Source organism: Neopelma chrysocephalum, unplaced genomic scaffold (assembly GCF_003984885.1).
Source record: "Neopelma chrysocephalum unplaced genomic scaffold, ASM398488v2 Primary Assembly neopelma1_22, whole genome shotgun sequence".
Classification (NCBI taxonomy): Eukaryota; Metazoa; Chordata; class Aves; order Passeriformes; family Pipridae; genus Neopelma; species Neopelma chrysocephalum.
The window spans coordinates 1,079,557-1,093,294 of record NW_020897689.1 but is presented as its reverse complement, the minus strand read 5'-3'; the positions used below and the strand labels follow the sequence as shown (position 1 = coordinate 1,093,294).

At 39.7% G+C, this 13,738-nt stretch overlaps 1 protein-coding gene across 6 annotated transcripts in view; it reads right to left on the bottom strand.

Moving 5' to 3' along the window:
* RUNX1T1 (RUNX1 translocation partner 1) overlaps positions 1–13,738 on the bottom strand; it is a 112,612-nt gene that overhangs the window by 42,853 nt on the left and 56,021 nt on the right. For all 6 annotated transcript variants that reach the window (XM_027679077.1, XM_027679331.1, XM_027679156.1 and 3 more), the window contains 3 exons: positions 7,053–7,190; positions 3,160–3,401; positions 1,325–1,414 (listed from right to left, as the gene is read on the bottom strand). In XM_027679077.1, coding sequence (XP_027534878.1) covers positions 1,325–1,414; positions 3,160–3,401; positions 7,053–7,190 — 470 coding nt within the window. The remainder of the gene's footprint in view (positions 1–1,324; positions 1,415–3,159; positions 3,402–7,052; positions 7,191–13,738) is intronic.

Genomic DNA, 13,738 nt, shown 5'->3' with positions numbered 1-13,738 from the left:
AGAAGAAAACAAACAGTATGAATAATGATTTGATATGCAGCTCTCCCCTCCCATGTGAGATGTATGGGACTCATATTTAGAAGGGTGAGAATGTGAGTCCATACCACGCAGCGTTCCCCTGGTCAGAGGGCTTGCAGGCTGACTGATAAACTCTCTAGTGCCAGCTTCTAACAAGCTCCTGGCACCAAAGTCAATTAATTCTGAAGTGGCTTTTAAAACGAGAACAAACTAGATGCCATGAAAATAAACCAGATGATTTAAGCAGGAATATCAGAGTTGATACAATGGCAAGTGGAAGAGCATATTCAATTCCAAAAGAAAGCATCTGGCAGGATACCAAGGTAACAGCTATGTTCTCTGCGTAGAGCCCATATGACACAGCCAGCTAAGTAGGGGGAAAACATGAAAGCAAACCCACTGGGGATACTAGTGCTTCAGGACAACAGAAAAGCTAGAAACACTTATACCAATGGACCAAAATAATGCAGAATGTCCACCCACAAAGTGACAATGGAAAAAAAAAAACATATGGGAACAATAAATACCTTATCTCTGGGAAAATACACCTCCACAGCAAAACCAGAACAGAATACAACATGATCTGAGAAGGCAACATTGACTGCCCAGAGACCACAGCAGTTCAGAGGACACAGTTACTGGCAGGTGAGAGGGAGAATAACTTCCTGACTTCAAAGAAGATTTTGCTTGCCTGCTTCATATTTTGAACATCATGTATTGTATTTTATTAATTAGCTTTTGGATGAGATTTTATCTTTCATTCTAATAAAAGGTGCATAAGCATAAACCAGTGAATACAGTCATCAGCAGTCTTAAGACACCATGCTTACACTAGTGGCTGGAATCAGAAGAAGTCTTTTCCTTGGATGGCAGAGCATCACAATCTCATCGTGTACTAATGATTAGCAGCACATCAGAAATGGCCTGGTAGCAGGAATTCCTGGAATCCCCTTACTCTGAATCATGCAAAGTTTGCAAAAATCCAGCTTGTTGCAAGCATGTGATATTATTATATTTATAACCAAGTCTCAGGACTTTGTTTGTAAAAGCTTCTATACCTACAAATGAAAAATATAATCAAACAACAGAGATTACAGATTTAGGGAACAGACAGTTCCTGTGTACAGCTAGAAATGATCCCCTGACCATGCACTCAGATGCGGTTACATGCACTAAGCTATGGAAAGTAGCCCCTAAATGTTATTCATTTTCCTGACTCTCTTAAAAAGAGAAAAACTGTAACACATCTGTGACCTAGCAACAAAATGGTTTGAAATACTTTCCAGATCACTGAACTGTGCAATACCTTTAAAAATGGGATGACAAAAGGTCGCAGTGGGAAGTTAGTAGCTTCTTGCAGTTTGGAATGAAATTCTTCAATTGTCAAAGTAGAATTCTGTTGAGAAAAAAAATTTTGTCTTGGTGACAAAATAATGAAAACACTGAGCACGAGAAACAGTAACCAAAGGACTCTGAAATTGCTTAATAACTTGTTCTTGATATTGATAAGAGAATAAAGAAAAGCATGCTGCATATTAAATTATTACCTTATTAAATTACTCAAAGAAAACAACCAGCATCTTAGACATACAGCGCCCGTTGCTTAGAGTACAGTTCTCAGGTGCAAAGCATGCAAATGCTTTCATATTTCATCACTTAAAGCTGCTTTTCTCAACTTGTTTTTTTTATTTCATATTTTTCTACTATTTTCTTCTATTATCATATCATATTTTCTACTGGCAACTCTTGCACTTTTGTTCCTGGTACAAAAGTTATAATTAACGTGCACAGACAAAAAGATCCCACTTCTTAAAGGCACATTCCTTTTTGTTGGAGGAGGAAGACTGCCTCTTGTACTTATAAAGAGGACTGTTTATTATATTCTAGACTATGTAGGAAAGTCATTACTTTACAGCTGAGGTCACAATCATGAAGACCACATGCAGACAGGGTTGACCAAGGGAATAGTGTGATGGGGATTTTCCCAAGGGATCCTAATTTGCTCTTCAGACCTCAAATGAAGGCAGAAATCAACTATAATTAACAGTGGGGAAGCAGTTTTGATCTGAAAATCAACAGAAAGCAGATACTCCCAAAGCCACCTTTACTTTTCTTTACAAGTTCCCCTTTACAGAGAGAACCATGTGACAAAGCAAAACCACATTAAACACGTATTTTGAATACAGAAGAAAATGGATAGCAGGACTTAGTGATGTTACACTGCCTACATTAGACTTCCTTTTGACACAGATTCAAGTGAAGGGGCACCCACTACTGTCAGGTAGGGTTTTGTGAAGATACAAGCAGAGGACTCCTCAGCCCTAATACTAAACAATGTTGTCAGTCTCTGCTCCAAGTGAAGTCAATGGCAACTGCAGCTGCTCAGAACAGATGTAAATTAGAGCACCACAATAGCATTTTTCCCAGTATATCTAATTATTGCTGAAGAAGATACATGGGAGACAACAATGTCTGGCAGAGAGAGGACTTTACTGGGAATAAAAAGAATCCTGGGCCAGATTCACAACAGTTTGCATCTAAAAGGGCAGCCCTGCTTGACAGATGTAGGTAAGAAAGCGCTGAAATTTTCATTCAGCTATACCATCACATAAAGATAACCTTATCAATAAGGTGACTGAAGTAGCAGCAGTGCCCAATCAAGCTCACAATCTTGGGATCAGTGATACTGAGAAAAGGTTTTGCACTGCATAACTGCAGTCCAAACATACTCAGCTCATCCTTTTAACCAGTATTCTGGCACTATATATGTAGGGCACTCTCCTTCCCCCATCCAATTAAACTAGGCAAGTCAAACCACTTTAACTACATTACATAATTTAAGGTATGTCTATATTAGAAGTACTGCCAGTATAGAATGAAAACCCCATCACAACATTACAGCATAATATTGTACTGGCAAAAAGAGTCAAGGTTATACCTGGTTGGGAATAGCTGTCACTTGTGGGAAGCTAGTCAAGCTACACATTAGCTCTGGCAGCAAGCGCCAGCACTTCACTCTTGCATGTTTGCAATCCTTAAAGTACAATGTATGCAGTGTATCTGACCAACAAGTTTATATAACAAACACATCAAGCAAGGAAGAGGGAAAAGGACAGAAAAAATACCAGTTTTATTGCTTACCACAAGTCCTAGCACAAGGGTACGCACTCTCTCCCCAATCTCTGGTGAAATGTCATTGCCAAACTGCTGTAAGGTTGTAAGAAATCTCTTCAGTTTGCTGAGCTGCCTAGCTCCACAAGCTGGCGGTAACTGCTGGTTAGCCAGAGAAGAGGAAGAGGAAGAGGATGGCCCATTGCTAAAGCCATTAGGAGGAGATGGAGCTCCATTTAACGCTGTTGGTGAATGGCTAGTGCCATTGGTTACTGAAAGAAAAAGAGACAGGAGGATAAAATAAAGATTGGGGTGGGAAAAGAGATAGAGAGAAAAAGGAGACAGGGGAAAATCCCTCAGCTTATGTTTTTTGTGCTTGACCTCAAAATTAATTAAGTTGCACAATCAAAGACAATTAGCCTTTTGACAGAGCGACAGTCTGCAGTTTATTTCCCAGTAGCTGGTACTGAACAGTGTACGGATTGGAAGTAACAGCAGCTGCCTCTCACACATCCCCTTCAAAATGCTCCTGGACCTGAAAAGCATCATTTGAATACCAGCCTTTTGTCAGAGGATTTTAAAAAGAGAAAGAGGGAAACAGAGAGAGAAAAGGTATGAGTGCATGTGCGATTGAAGACCCAAAAAATTGCTCTTTGGGATAGAAAAAAATGTGCAGACATATTTCATGAAGCCTCAGTTTATCTCTGAATATTTTTACTTGTGGTTTGTACACACGACTGACAGCTGTGTTTATAAAACAGGACTTTCACGTTTTAACCTTACACCACCCAACGAGAAGGTTATTTTTTCCACTACAGATTTCCTAGCTGCTAACATATGAAGCACACAAAGTCGTCTGTGCAGGTACAAATGCTGCCATGCTCCCTGTGGCCTGAAGCCTTGCAGCAATGGCATGAAGCTAGACTTCAGAAGACTTCTGAGACACCACAAGCAAATCTCTCTGCTTTCACGTGCCAACACCATATCTCTGAAAACAAAAAAGCAAGCATTTCCCTCCTGTTGCAAGGTTGCTGTGAGAATAACTATCTGAAGTACTCAATTTATAACAAGACTCATGCAGACATACTGAAGACAACACAGTTTTTGGCAGTGATTTCAGTTTGATTCTTATCCACACTACAGAAGAGAGCACAGAATCAAACTGAGGACATTCTTTTCCACCCAGGTTAGTTGGAACAGCAACACTCAAACACACGCCATTGAGGTTGTTTTGAGTCCGATTTGCTAAAATGACAGCAAATGGTAAGAAAAAGGATGGCTCCCTAGGAATACAAGTGCACCAACACATGGGAAGGTGTGGGCACACAGCATGTGATTGCACTCAACAGCAGCTGTGCTCAGCTGGCCACTGCTCCAGAGAAATGTGCTGATTTCTTTTTGGGGATCAGTCAGAACCCATCCAAAAAAAAACCTATAAAAAATCAGGAACTTGCCTACAATCCAAAATGCATACGACTATTAGTATAAATTGCTTTCTCTTTAAAAGCACAGCCAAGGAACCGAGCAACTTGAAGAACTGTCAATGGTTTGCAATGACCAGCCTTTCTGAAGCCAAACATCCCATTTTTGTGTCATTTTCTTTATCAGTCATCCTTACTTTTAGCTAGGAAGTCCTTTTTGAGGGTGGACACCTATTACTACATATAAATCACTACCCCAAAACTTTGAAGGAGCTTTTGTTGCCCTAGTGACTGCCTTCCGGAGGCACTACAGAAAAAGCTATGTTAGTTTCTCCTTGTGTTTTATCCTAGTTTTGGTTGCCTATTCTGTCTGCAAGGGTTAGGGAGAACAAGAAGTGGAAAAAGTAGAAATAGAAAGAAGTTGGCCTCTGCAAATTCAGCTCCACATGTGACTCCAAGCCATGCTCTGAGTGCTACAGAGTGAGATATCTGAGTAAACAAATACATCATGAAACTTGCATAGCCAAAAGTCATCATGCCATGAACTTAGAAAATGAGGATTGGGAAGAATAGCGACATGCCCTGACCTAGCCTGACACTACCCAACAACTCTGTCACCAGTAAGGGGCTGCTATAGGCAGAGGGTCCTGGGGCTATGATCAAGAAAGCACAGAAAGGCAGGTAAAGATTTCTCCAACAACAAAAGGAATATGGAAATAGTTCCATGATTTCAACTCTTTCTTTATAATATTTCTATTTGCCAATTGGCAAAGATCTACATAATTTCTAAAACAAAACCATGTTATTAATACAAAAGAATTTAGCATTTAGAATTTCAAAATAAGACATGTCAAGAATTTTTAATCATCTAACCCAAAGAAAACAAGGATATTCTAGACCAGAAAACAAGTTTGATCTTTCTGGCCTGCAGGCATTCCCACTGCAGTAATAATAAATTTAACAGACACTGTGACAGAAGTGACTGTTTACCATACAAGCTGGAACCGCTAAGGCCAAAATCCAAAATCTGACAGGGTAAAAAAGCAATTAAAATCAGATTTTTTTTTAGGCTTTTAGTCTTCAAATAGAGAGCTCCAAATATCCAGCTATGGTTCAAACACCTTCCAAACTGCTGAACTCAATCAATCAAACAAACACCTAAAAATCTTGTGAGTACACTGAGGACTGTAAGTGTGATTAAAGAACACTGTCATATTCCTTTTATGATTGCCAAAGATTATCCTGAACTGTGGCAAGGGCATCACACTGGAAAGCTTAATCTGCAAGAGCCCAATCCTGCAAAAACCCAGAAACAATTTAATTTCAGACTGGAGCAGCTCCAGTCTGAAGCTCCACCCAGGATGATTCAGGTGCTGGAGTTAAGCAAAACAGACAAATCTTTGCAGGATCAGGGTCACTGGGTTAAATCTGAGTTTATGTGAATAACTGGCACAAACCCTCCTCACTGTTTAAATTCAATGTAAATTGTCAGGACAGGGTTCCCTGGGATAAGTAGTACAAAGGCCTCCAGCTGGCCTTCTGCATAGAGGTGAATTTTAAATAAGGTATCTAACAGACAGAAAGGGACTAAACAGACATAGGCAAGACAAATAGAAGATGCTGCCTTCATTCTGTTTAGGCATATGTATTCTACTGTTCTAAAAATGTTTTATTTAAAATGTGAAATGTAAACACATTCTCATGTTTATACTATTACAAGGCAGTATAAAAGAGACCAAAAAATTTGCAGCTAAATCTTAGTAAGAGAAATGCAGATCATTTCATGGCTGTGAAAAGAACAGTCAGACAGTATGCCAGATTCAAATCTCAGTTACACTGATACAAATGCAGAGTAATTCCACCAAGATTAGTAGAGTTTTTTATGTGTTTATATCAACACGCTGAGACAAGAGATGCAGCCCCAAGTGATTTAGAGAAGTGAAGTGGTCACAGACTGAAAACCTCCAGTAAAAATTATGACAGGGCTTTAATTTTGGTTTTATATCAATATTAACTAGATATTATACAGCACTTAAATCAGAATTCTTCATTGAAATGTAAGTGGGAGGAAAATAAGTATTTTTTTCACTATGAATTATCCCCACTTTAAAAACAAACAAACAAACAAACAAACTCCCTGATGTTTCTATACAAAAGGGAACGGGATCCTATAAACAACAAAAGGGCATGTAAGAGAATATTTCCTGTACTTCTGACAAGGGGACTGATCTGAGCATTAAGTGCCTAGGAAACCACTGCTTGCTGTTGTTTGACACTGTGGCCAAGTTGTCAGTGAAATAACAACACAACTCCGAGCTGACCATCTTCATACCTTAAGGATGTATTAATATGTTGTGAGCTTAGTTTTGCTTAATTACTTTAGTGCAGTACAACCAAATGCTGCTCCTGTCACATCATGCACATTTCCCTTTGCATATTTTGGTTCCTTATGCACAGAACAGAAAGAAGATGTAAGACAAGAAAGAAAATAAGACTAATTACACGTTGTGGGCGTGAATGAACTGGTTCTTGGAGCTCCTTGGGTAGTGGGAGGAGGTGGCATGGTTGGAGGCGTCAGCCTGGATTGTGTCTTCACATCCACAGGTGAGTCTGGCATTGTGGAATGCTTCTCAGTGCGATCTGCAACACACACCACAGGAACACACTGGTTTATTTCCCCAAGCACACTCCCTCTGACAAAAACTTAAAAGCTAATGCAAGAAGCGAGCCATTTCAGCATCTGCTGTGAAAGATTACACCTGATTATCTACTCCAGTGTGCTCTTCCCAAATTACATCATCTAAACCTTACTTAAAAAGGTGTAATGCAGGTGGTAAGACCTGACTTGTAGCAGTGCTGCATTATCTTCCAGGGTTTTTTCTAGCATGTACTGATGCTACCTCCCAAGCACTCCTGAAGCTGCAATAATGCCACCTCCCTTCAAGGCTCTGATGTCAGCCAGGAGGAAAAAAATAGATGAAGACACAAAAAGATAATAAATCCCCTTCTGGCAGCTCTTCCAGAACTAAAACCTGAAGCTCTATAGTACAGGTGAGATATTGGGTGGTATATTGGTTGAAGCCAGCTCTCTTCATGTCTCTTCTTTGTGTCACCTGCCGCCCTCTCCATCCCTTCTCTTTGTAATCATGGAGAGAAACTTATGGTAAACACCACACACCTCCTGGATCACTTTACCACAGTGCCACTGGATATTCCCACATTCACCAGAAAAATAAACACAACATGCCAAAATGGTAAGTCAATCGTCTCATATACATACTACTGTTTTTAAATAAGCATGTAAGTTTGCACATTACACAATAAGAACAACTTTAATTCAAAACCTGCAAGATAAGCAGGAACATACCTACCTGAGAAAACAAAACAAACAAAAGGCAAAACCAGGTAGAAAACTTAACACTTCTCTTGCAACTAAAGATCTAAACACGCAAGACATTTGATATAGAAGCTACAGAAGTGTAATCTTTCTTCCAACATGTTTTTGGACACTTTTATGTTAAAATTTTTTAAAAACCATGTGAGCCTTTATGTTTCATTTATTAAGAATGGCCAAAACTTGGCAACATTTACCAACTGAAAGCAAAATTAAGGCTTCCTCACTCATGCCAGGAATTTAGCGAGCCATCTTGAGTAAAGATGAGTACAATCAAGTTTAGGTTTTAATAGGCATAAGTTAAATTCTTCCATCTCTTCCTCGGGCAGCCACAGTTATTTACTTATACACTGCTCTACACAAGTCTTCCCAAGCTCCATGAAACTTTTTGTAAAGCAAGTAAGTGTTGCTGCTAATGGACAAGCACGTAAGTCTGTGGTTTTAATTCAAGACAATAGCAAAGCCCATCATGTTCTATAAATTCTGTCACTCCACTTTGCAACGTGTTATCCTTCTTCTTACTAACAAGATATAAACTTCAATGACAAAATCTTATCAGAAATTTGCCCCCAAGAGACAAAAAAATTTGCCTCAATAACAAATTAAATACATTGCACACGTTTAACAAATGAAGAGTATGTTTAAAAGAGCCTCAAAACACTTAATTACCAGAAAACTTAAATATGAGAAAGTTACCAAAATAAAAAAGGGGGGAGGGGGGAAGTTGGGAAAACCCCCAAAACACACTCCCACTTCCCCCAAAAATTAACAACACATAACAGATACCAATCTTTAGCTGCCTGAAACTGAGAAAACTGAGGAAGTAAGTCCCAGAGGTGCAGTGTGTCAGGTACTGCAATTATAGAAGCCATCTTTGCCCTTTGTAGAAATGCTTACAGGCAATGTTTCAGTTCTCAGGGAAAGGGAGTCATTTCACATAGAATTTAGAGACAAGTTTGGGGAAGATGAGCAGTGAAACACCCCCCGAACAGGATGAGGGGAATACAGATACAACTTTATAGTGGTGTTGATCTAAGGGTAGATCCCTCCACCTCAGATGTGGAGGGAAGAGTATCCACAATGATTAGCTTAAATATTAAGGCTGCTATACAGATAAGTGAGGTTTGATTTGCAAATCAAGCAACAGCAAATTATTACATGCTGGAAAACAAAAGCAAGTTTCTAAACATATTCTATACACATTTCTTTTCCATATCCCTATACTAAAACAGTTAAATCTGTATCTCCAACAAGCCATTAATTTAACATAAAGAACTACGAAAACTCATCTTGAAATGTTAATTGCTTCCTTAATAGCCAAATTCATCTTGCACTCACCTCAACCAACCTCAGCAACAAGGGAATAAATAGCTTTCAGCTCATGTTGCAACAGAGGGAAAGAGGCACAGCAGTGAGCCCCAGCCCTCCTAAATAAAGGCAAATATTTCTGCCATGCCAAGAAAGGAGAGAGAAAGGGAGGCTTGCCAGAGCTGGTGGGGAGATAACAGTGGGAACTGCTGGTCCATCTGGTTTTCATTCTGCTAACACTCACATTGAACTGTTAAGGAAGGCAGTCCAGGTACACAGATTTGAAGCATGTGGGAGCGCAGACACAGGCACAGAGGAGATGGAGGTGGGTGGAAGAAGGAGTGAGAGAAATCGAGCTCCTCTAACAGACTGCTGCTCTCAGCAAGCAGGCACAGCCTGTATCCTTCAATTCAGCTGGTGATAACTAAAAGCGATCCTGAGCTGTAACCAACCACATGGCTCCTGCTCCCTCCTTCACTGCATTTCAAAGTTCAGGTTTGATCAGAAACGCATTCAGATTGGAAGGGGGAGACTTTCCCAAAAAGCTGGCAATGTTTTGTTACTTAAATTGAACACAATAGTGAGAAAAAGTGTTTTGGTTTTGGCCTCCAATTTCAGGTTGCCGCTCTACCATGATCCAAATGGTTTCTACTACCTCAAATAGTGTCTACCACCCAGTTTGCAGACTGCTGAACTTATCCACAGACCTCTGTACTTCTCTTACAAATCTAATAACATTAGGCTTGATTGTTCCTAATTACCTTTCTCTGGACCTCTTAGGGGTTAAACACCCCTTTACAGACAAACACCCTTTACAGACCACTTTCCTTTTCTTAAACCTCTCTCTCCCCCTTGCAAAGACCTAAGCGCCACTCTCCTACTGTATGATTGCAGGCAGATGGATTTATCTCTGATTGTCCATAACTTCCCTAGCTGTGCCTTCTGTAAGGAGATATAAATAAGGCTCCTTTCAAGCACACCTCAAAACACTTCTTACCAGAGTACAAGATTATCTGGTCAGAGCAGAGACTCTCTCCCTGGGGGTGGGGAAAAGGGGCTTTCGAAGAAGTACAATGCAAAGAGCAAAACTTTTCCACATGCTTGGAAGACACCACCACACCACCCAGGAGAACAGCCTTTGCATCCCTCTTTTCCACTCCCTTTAATAGCAAAACCCTCGTGGGAGCCATTCTGCTCTTACTGCTGCTGTTTACCTGTTCCCTGCCTTTCCATATGGCTCCCTGACCTCCGAGGGAGTGATGGGACTGGGAGCACCTGTCTACAGCAGCTCTGCACCCACCACTGCCCCACCACCCGCATGCCCAGAGAACCTTAGCAGCTCTTTAAGACATAAATCATTCAGGGGATGAAGCGGTGACGGAGTACAGAGTGAAGCGACCACAGATAAAACCATTATCACTTCTTGCTACATGAACTCCTAAAGCTTGTAGCATCTGATACTTAGCCTAGAACTCCAGCTTCTACAAATCACTATTTATTTTTTAATTAAAAAAAATAAACAAAACAACCAACACTTTTTATTGTAATGGTTGATATGAAAGCTAAAGACAAAATAGTATTTAAATCATATTCACAAGCCAAGTTTACTTTAAGTCATGTCATTCCATGAAGCTTTTTCTGTAGGGACATTTTTTATACACTCTCAGTGGATATTCTGCTATTCATATATTCAGAGGTGATAAGGGTTTGGGAGGGGAAGAAAGAATCCCTTAAGAGGAAAAACTGTAATTTTTACATGTGAAAACCAGCCTCGGTGAGATTTCATGTACATTTGCTCCAGTTTTATAATACAACAACATATACATTGAATTTTGCTTGAAATTTGGAAGAACTTTCACCATGTCTTAAAATTGCCCAATTTCTTGAATTCAAAAGCATTTTCACGTTCTTAATTCAAACCAAACTCCCCATTTGCAAAGCTATTTCTATCTTTCTTTTTCTGATGGACCCTGACATTTCAAGCAATAATCCTGAATTAGCAGGGACACACCAGAAAGTTTCATACAGGCAGTATCCCCCAGCATCACACATTTCAGATTGTGTACATAGAGGGAGTAACTTCTTTCAGATGCACAGATTTTTTTCCACTGAATCCCTCTAAACAGTGATAGACTTGCACTCCTTAGCCCAGTTCGGATCAAATGGGGCTGAAACCAGAAGTCCTTCAAACTGGAAGGAAAAGGAGACATCTGGAACTCATTCTGTAGTGTTCACTGCAATCAGTTCAGAATGGAGAAAGATGGTGAAATAATGGTCTAGTCCTAATCCATACACACAACCCTCTGGTGCAGTGAAAGACTTAATAAATTCAGAAAATATGTTTCAAGTATGCAGAGATCTAGTGCATTTGCTTTGGATTATATTTTTTTATTAAAAAAAAAAAGGCAAAACATTCTGAAATGTACATTCTTGAATCTCCTCTACAGCTCAGAATGAAGAACTGTGATTTAACCACAGAAGTATTTTGCTCCATTTAAAATTAAAGAATGTTGTAAAACCAACTTTAAATTACGATATTTCTTCTGTGGATTTCTTGTTTCATGAAACTGTACTGTTCTTGTCATTCATTCAGTTTTTATGGTAGAGGTTATTTTTATCACTATATTTAGCTGTTAGGTGAACACTGATATTTACCGTAAGCACAGTCAGCTTCTGAAGCACACAAGGAAGAGACAAGGTAAAACATGCAGGAGAAGGGGCAAAAAGATGTGCCTGTACTCAAACTGATTTACTTTACTTCCTGTATCCTAAAAGATTTAGTCCGTTTCTAAAACAAGGTGGCCTTTCATAAATGGCAACATTTCAGCTCACATGGCACACTTCCAAGTCTAACGCATCAAGGAAAGCTGATGCATGGAACAAAATATGGAATATATAAATACTTTACTGATACCATTTCAATAGCCAATTCAATGTCGAGCATTTCTAGGAGTGGTGTGTTTTCAATTTCCTTTTTTAAATGAAAAAAATTGTGGTATAATACGCTATGGCATTTATTTTACTTTTAGTTAGTGCAAACAGTTCCAGATGTATACTCAGGCATGAAAGATTCTTAAAAGATGCTCTATATTGATGGTACAGTACTTTCTACTTTGGTGCCAACATGTTAAAAATAAAAATAAAACTTGCTAAATTAAAAGAGTCCATTGTCTTTTTTTCTTTAAACTCACAGAAAGAGCAAACCCCACACAAGGGATTTAGAACCTGTCTCCACCACTCAAATTACATGAATTGAGACCTAAATCTGTGGGATTTAATACTGATGGTTACCTAGATGCATTGGACTAATTTTGATTATTTTGAGGGGGATAGCATAGAATTTGCCAGCAGATAACCACAAGTTATGAGTCCCAGTGGCGATGAACCGGGAGACAGACAACCACAAGTCCATCTAAGAGGACAAATTCCATAGCTCTTCCATCCATAATGCTATCATGCTGCAGTCAGTAACAAACCTTTTCTCTTTCAGATATGGCCAAGCCACACAGAACCATTACAAAGCAGTGTTTGTGGAGACTCACAGCTCCTGACTCACAGACTTGCTGCTACACAGAGCAGAACAATATTACAAGGTTGCCTTGGTTGAAAAGGACTTGTCTAAGAATGCGTGGTAGAAGCCTGATATGTATGGTAAAGTCTACCCACTCCACGCGCTGAACTCCTGGAGAAGCTTGCAAGTCATACAATGCAGCCATAAAACACGACATTTGGACAACACCACTGCAGACCCGCTCCTAGCCAAGCATGCCTGGGATTTGTTTGAGGCCGGTACAGTCTTCATTCCATTCACCTCTTGGCCCTTTGGACTTTTTCTTAATGAATAAATAAGGACCTAAACACAATGGATGTTTTTGTGGTACAAAAAACTGATCTGAAGCAGGCATAATATAGACATAACTTTCTGTCAGCACCAGATGCAGTCATGTTACTGGCCTAGAAAGGAAACATCACCGGGTTTCCAGTTCCCCAGTAGAGAACTTTTACTCTCTGGGTGATTTGCAGAAGTGAAGTATCAGAATGCAGTTCAGACGCTCAGACTCCATTTTTTGTCACAGAACATTACCCCTGCAAGGCTTATCCACCAGGAATGAGAATCTGTGATCTGTGTGGAGTGACTGATGGACATGCACAGTAAAGTTTTAAGATGACATAACATTTCACTGCTCCTTTGGCACACTGGGTATGAAGCTCACATGCTGAAGATGACCCTTTTGGAAGAGCAATATCACAATTTTGCTGCAGTCTTATCTTGGTTCTCCTCTGCTCAGGTAGTTGAACAATTCATATCACCAGCTATTCTTCAGAATAAATGAAAGTACACTCCATTTACCCATTTCTACTCGTTTAATATGCAGTTGCTAGAAGGAATTCTGTATCCTGGGAGTTCACCGAAGTTATCTCAGGCCAAGTTATCAGTTTTCTTCAGATGTGCTAAAAAAAGCCTTTAAAATAATGTAATCTCCTC